Genomic DNA, 6,623 nt, shown 5'->3' with positions numbered 1-6,623 from the left:
TTTAAAACAATGTTGAATAACTTGTGATAGATGGTCAACATTTCCTTAACCGTATGTTTAATATGTTCATTCACAATACCATCATATCCGGAAGCCTTATTGTTTTTAAGTTTTTTTACGACATTCAAGATTTCTTCTTCTGTGATTGGAGAATTTAAAATTCTGTTAATGTTCTCTGGTGGTACCTTTGATAAATCTATGTCTGAGTTGTCTTCGATGACTTCATCTTGGCTTAGACGTTTGAAATGTTCATATAAGTCTTCAATTTTAACAGCATCAGTTTTATTTGATTTGTTGGTATTTATACTATTTAATTTTTGCCATAGCCGTTTTGGGTCAGATTTAGCCAGTTTTCTAAGATCTTTTGCGGTATTCATTTGGAAATCAAAACTCCGAATTAGTTCTTTTTTATAAGATTTACTTGCTTCTTTTAAAGCCTTTTTATTTTCTTTACTCTTTAAGTTCCCGTATCTTTGTCTAGCTTGATGAAATAAATTTCTTTTGCTTTTGCATCCTCTTTTATACCATGGTTTTTCATTGTGCTTTGCATATTTCTGGTTTATACATTTTGTTCCAAACAGAGATGGAAGAGCTGTTAAATATTTCACAAATTTTATTCATTGCCGTATCAATATCGGTTTGTTGTACAGTATCATTTCGATCGATTAATTTATCAAGAATAGTTTCTAAGTCCCGTATTCCTTCAGACTTTTTTTCTTTAACAAATTTGACAAATTTATCTTGTTTATTATTATTCCATTTTATAACTTGCTTCTCGACGGTTTTCACATTGTTGATATTAGTATATGGTTGTGATTCCAGAGTAAACTTAAGGTTACAGTGGACATCTAATAGGATAGGATTCATTCTTCAACTTCGAAATGCTTTGTCATTTGAAAAAGATCAGAACTAAGTATTAGATAATCAACGACGCTAACGACATTACAAGTAATTTTTCCTACTGTTTTGTCATTACATATTCTTGAATTAGCAATATATATATTCATTTTTTTACACAAATCTAGAAGTCGGTGACCATACGTATTTGGTCTACATGCACATTTGCTATATCTTTGCAAGGAAATATTGTTTGTTAAGAGCCAATTGTCATCGGAAAAGTAATGCATCGTGTGTGTATCATCAGTATTTAGAATTTCAAGTAAAAGTTGATCTGGGATAACATAATCCGGTAATGTAGATGTCTTAGCGTTAAAATCCCCTATTAAGACGTTTTTTAGATTAGGTTCAGACAAATGAAGAAATTCGTTTTCAATTTCAGTAAAAGCATCTACCGATGAGTTTTTGATCCTTCTGGTGGTATATAGACACAGCCCATTAGTACATGATCATTTAAAAGATCTTTCGAAAATTGTATCCACTGCACAAATTCTGAGTTTGTTTTTGGAAATGTAAGAAATTTTTCAAGATCAGATTTGTAAATAATTACTATGCCACCTGACTTTCTTTTAAACTTTGATCGATGTTTACTAAAACAACTATATCCGTTAGGGAGTGATATAATGTCTAATTTATCTGTTTTTGTTTCTACAAATATAGATATATCGTTGTTGATAACGAGTTCTGAGAATTCTGGTGCTAAAGATTTTGATTTAAGTCCACATATGTTTAAAAATGAAAATTTCAATTCACCTCTTGTTGACCTGTCCTATTATTGAGTATTTTCTATCTCGTCAGAATTTATTCGTGAACGTTTATAGGGCCTTGGTGGAACTGGAGGGCCACTATTCACTGGAATCTGAGAGTGTGTTGGTCTATCAATAAGGCTATCTCTAAATTCCCTTCCTTGAGTGTTTGAAATATTTGGTTGCGGTTTGTAGAGTTCTCCGTTGATATATAATCGATCTCGTACTAGAACCGCTTTGTTATTGTCCTTTTTGGCCTGTTTTAGTATAGGATAAAGTTCTTTGCGTTTTAATTCTATTTCTTTGGGAAATTGTTCCTTTATCCCGTAATCGGTACCTTTCAATCTGTACGCGCATTTCAAGACATACTCAAGATCTCGTCTGGATGTGAAGCGAGCTACTATAGGTCTAATACCGTTTCGGTCTTTTTTCCCGAATCGATGGACATTTCCAAAGGATAAAGTGTTGTATATGCCAAGCTCTTTGTTGATGAAATCTCGTATTTTTAATTCCGTATCCTCGTCTGGTTGATATCTTAGTCCACTGAATATTAAATTATTTTGCATAGATCTCCATTTCATTTCTACCACATCTTCTTCAAGAGATCGCAATTTGGAGACATGTACTTCATCGAGTTTCCGATTATCTTTGGTATTTTGAAGAGCTTTTATGGCTTTATTTAAAATTTCGATTTGCTCCGAGTTGTCAGTATATTTATCGAAGGCCGAGTTAACGATTTTACTCATCTCCTCGACGCTGTCCTCTATTTTGCTGTTCCGGTCTTCGACTTCCTGAACACGCTTTTCCATGGTCATTTATTTGGGAAGACATTGAAATTAATTGTATCTTTATATCTTCTATCTTGCTTACTTCTTTTTCAATATTTTCAATACGAGATTCAAGTTTGAAAACAATGTTTTGAATGTTTTTAAGAAGAGCTAGTGCTTCATCCGCACTTTGGCCGAAGGTTACTTTTGTTTCAGACATGTTTTATTTCTTATCGGCTCTCACGTATATAAAAATATATAGACAAATCTCTACTTGTGTCTATAGTTTTCGTAACGTACGAAACAAGACGTCGAGTATTAGCTGTCAATAAACGTCGTATTATATTAAAAACGAATGCAATTTAAACCGATAAATGTGGCCATGATGACTGACCCAAAGGAAATTAAATATTTAAAGAGTTAGGAATGGGGTTCCTCCTAGAATTAACGTAGGAAAAAAGGTGATAAGATACGAATTGAAATCTACATCTACATCTACATCATACGACGATCCATCAGCACATTGATGACTATACGTCGGCGCATCGCTAACAGACACTTAATAAAATATAATAACCAATGAGTGAAATAAAATACCTTCCCTGACATCTCTCACTCTGAGTCAGTCAGTGACTGCTGTGGAAAGTAAACTTGGTATTGATAGTACAAAAATAAAACACAATAGACCTAATTACATTGTTCATACACTTTTATCCGGGTTTGGCTATTTTGTAACTATTTTACATGTCTGTTTGTCATTTGAATTAGTTTTGAAAATAATATTATCCAGCTACATGCATACATGTGTCAATGAAACAATGGCAATCGTATCCCTCAGAGCAATCTGCTCTTTGATTATCGTTGTGATTGGTTTAACGCCGTCACGTGGTGACCCCCTATGAGACCGTAGGGCGTGGTAAATTTCATAGGGGTTCATGACGCGTTAATGGTGACGTCATCTATTAATGTTGTTGTGTTTCGTGGTTTATTTTTCAACATAACGCAGCAGAAAAAGTCCATCCTCCGGCCTCACCCCCTATGAATTTTACTAACCCTCTATGGATCCGTATGGGATCAGTAGCGAACCATATAACTTATAATATGTGTTAAATTATGATAATTAGCAGTTGAAATTTTGACAACAGGCGAGTTTTAGTACTTTTTCTGTTCCGAGGACAAGCATCAAAGTTCTAAAATATATAGATATAGGAAGATGTGGTATGAGTGCCAATGAGGCAACTCTCCATCCAAATAACAATTCATAAAAGTAAACCATTATAGGTCAATGTACGGCCTTCAACACGGAGCCTTGGTTCACACCAAACAACAAACTATAAAAGGATAAAAAATTACTAGTGTGAAACCATTCAAACGGGAAAACCAACCGTCTAATCTATATAAATCATAAGCTGTAAGCGCTGAAGGCAGTTAACCAAAAACCAAGGCACACGTAATTATGAAAACAGTGGTGCTTCAACATTAAATATTCATATATAGTACCTTTATGTCTATCTAATGAATTAATTATTAAGGCAAATAATTTATATGTTATCAAAGTTTGAAAAGCAATGCATATATATATCAATGTATATTTTTTATGGTGAGTCTGAAGTGGTACAAGTTCGCAATGATTGCAGTTGTTCTGACTGCTAGTAGTACAAGTTGACTTAGTACAAACATGAAATAGTATGAATGGACAGGTTTCCCTGGAAAGAAAACTGAGTTTGTGTTCTTTAGTTCAAAAGTTATGAGACACGAATCAGACAAATGTTCACTACTACAGGGATCAAAGGTGAGGTGTGACTGACCTGTCCAATAAATTTAAATAATTTGTTATTTTGTCCCATACATGAATATATATGGTTTAGGGGTGGGGATCTCGACGGTTTTCAAGTTCTCAAACAGGAAGGCGTGGGGTGATCCAAGGGACTCCCTCTATATTTTATCTGATTTGTTATATTGTCTCATACATGAATATATATATTGTTTAAGGGTGGGGATCTCGACCGTATCTGAATTCTAAAACAGGAGGGATGGGGTGACCCCCAGCGACTATCCCCTTAATCGTTTGATTTTTCATATTGTCACAAACATGAATATATATGGTTAAGGGGTGGGGATCTCGACCGTTTCCAAGTTCTCAAACAGGAGGGGGTTGGGTGACTCCCCCTATATTTTATTTGATTAATTATATTGTCCTATACTTGAATATATGGTTTAGGGTTTACTTTTTTAAATTGTTTTTAGGATAGAGAGTTGTCTCATTGGCACTCACACCTCATCTTCCTATATCTATTTAGGGGTGGGGATCTCGACCGTTTCCAAGTTATCAAACAGGAGGGTTAAAGTGGCCCAAAGGACGCCACATATATATCATATGATTTGCTTACATTCAGGTATTATATAATATAGTTGCATTATTTGTGAAAATAAAGTAAGAAACTTCCAGCTACTTTAATTGACCCTTCAAAATTTAGGGAAAAAAATAGTCCTTCAAAATTGAGAAAAAAAAATACCCCTTCAAATTGCAGTAATATGTTTATACTTTAAAATAATCTCACATGCATTATCATCATTTATCACTGATAAAGAAAATTTATACTGTGACATGACCATATATATTGTTAGATATACTGTTCCCACCTGTCACATTATATTGGATTTTGACATTAAAGTCATAAGAAACGAGTGACCGGTGAAAAATAATGTTCTTCCAATTCTTGAACCAATGCATACAAACATCATAAACTTAGTCTTTTGTGCACGAATTTATCATTTTTTTCGTGTAAATTTCGTATAATCGTCATTTTTTTATCAATCGGTCAGTGTTGTTGTGAAAATATGGCAGGTAATTAAAGTTCGTGTTTTGAAGCCGAAGTTTAACGGTTGTCACCTGTTTGTCAACAATCGACAAAAAATCAACAAAAAAGCATGGAAATTGAGCACGTGTTTAACATGTAAATTCAGATAATAGTTTATTTTAAGTACACCTATGCGTATTGCGATCACCGGATTTTTCCGAGATGGGTCACACTGAGGTCACTTTGCATACGGAAAATAAGTCGGGGGAATTGCTTCCGGGGAATTGCTTCCTGGAAAGGAAGCAATTAAAATAAAGTAAACTTCTTCTAAATATGAATAAATTAAAGAATTTTCTTCATAAGTTTTATAATGAAAACTATCCATTGAGTTATAAAAAAACAAATGCATTAATTTTTTTTTATTTTGAGGTTTCTTATGACTTTAAAATTTGTCAAAAAGTAATTTTGAGTTTCTGTATAAAATATTTTCTGCTTTTTCTTTCTTTTACATATATCTTTTGGGTTTCAATTCAAGTATTTATATTCATTTACCATGCATATTACGGATGATAAATGTATTTTGTCACCTGCCTTGATTTTTTTGTAGTTGATCGCAAAAACCCGGAATTACCCTTATCCGGTTCCGGAATCGGATCCGATATTGTAAAAAAATATTTCACGGCAGCCATTGTTATTGGGTTTACTATGTTGTTTTTGTCATTCAGATAAGATTTTACTCGAATTTACACATTATTTGTCGGCGATTATATGAATAAAGCTAGCGGTTGAACAAAATGAACATCGCTGTCATGAATAATAATGATGAAAATAAGTTTTTAGATCGTTTATTTGGAGACTTTGGTGAAAAGGTTTGTAAAGTTGAACTATTCCAGAACAACGACAAGAACATACAAACAGATCTTATAATCATGGATTTTGCTAAAGCTTTCGACAAGGTACCAAACAAAAGATTACTATACAAAATGAAATACTTTGGCATATCAGATCAAATCATTAACTGGGTAGAATCCTTTCTTTCAAACAGAACGCAAACAGTACTTTTAGAAAACATGTCATCTTCAAAAATACCAGTCTCATCAGGAGTCCCACAGGGTACAGTGCTAGGACCAATACTATTTTAATTAACATAAATGACCTCCCAGATTACATCCAACATAGCAAAATCAGACTCTTTGCAGATGACAGTATAATCTACCGACAAATTAAAACTCAAAACGACTGCCTCAAGCTTCAAGAAGACCTAGAAGCTGCCATACAATGGGAAAAAGACTGGCTTATGTCTTTCCATCCAGACAAGTGTAACATCATGATCATAACAACAAAAAGAAATCCCATCTACTTTTATTATAACATGTATGGACACATCTTAGAATCTGTAAAACATGCAAAAT

The 6,623-nt window shown here is 33.6% G+C and overlaps 1 protein-coding gene across 1 annotated transcript; it reads right to left on the bottom strand.

Moving 5' to 3' along the window:
• Positions 1-1,669: 1,669 nt before the first annotated feature.
• LOC139502884 (uncharacterized) lies at positions 1,670-2,452 on the bottom strand. Its single transcript, XM_071292571.1, has one exon. It carries the CDS (start codon positions 2,450-2,452, stop codon positions 1,670-1,672), a length of 783 nt encoding a protein of 260 aa, XP_071148672.1.
• Between the last annotated feature and the right edge of the window lie 4,171 nt (positions 2,453-6,623).

Source organism: Mytilus edulis, chromosome 1 (assembly GCF_963676685.1).
Source record: "Mytilus edulis chromosome 1, xbMytEdul2.2, whole genome shotgun sequence".
In the NCBI taxonomy this organism is placed as follows: domain Eukaryota; kingdom Metazoa; phylum Mollusca; class Bivalvia; order Mytilida; family Mytilidae; genus Mytilus; species Mytilus edulis.
Note: the sequence above shows the minus strand (reverse complement) of the source record. Positions and strands in the feature narration are given on the sequence as shown.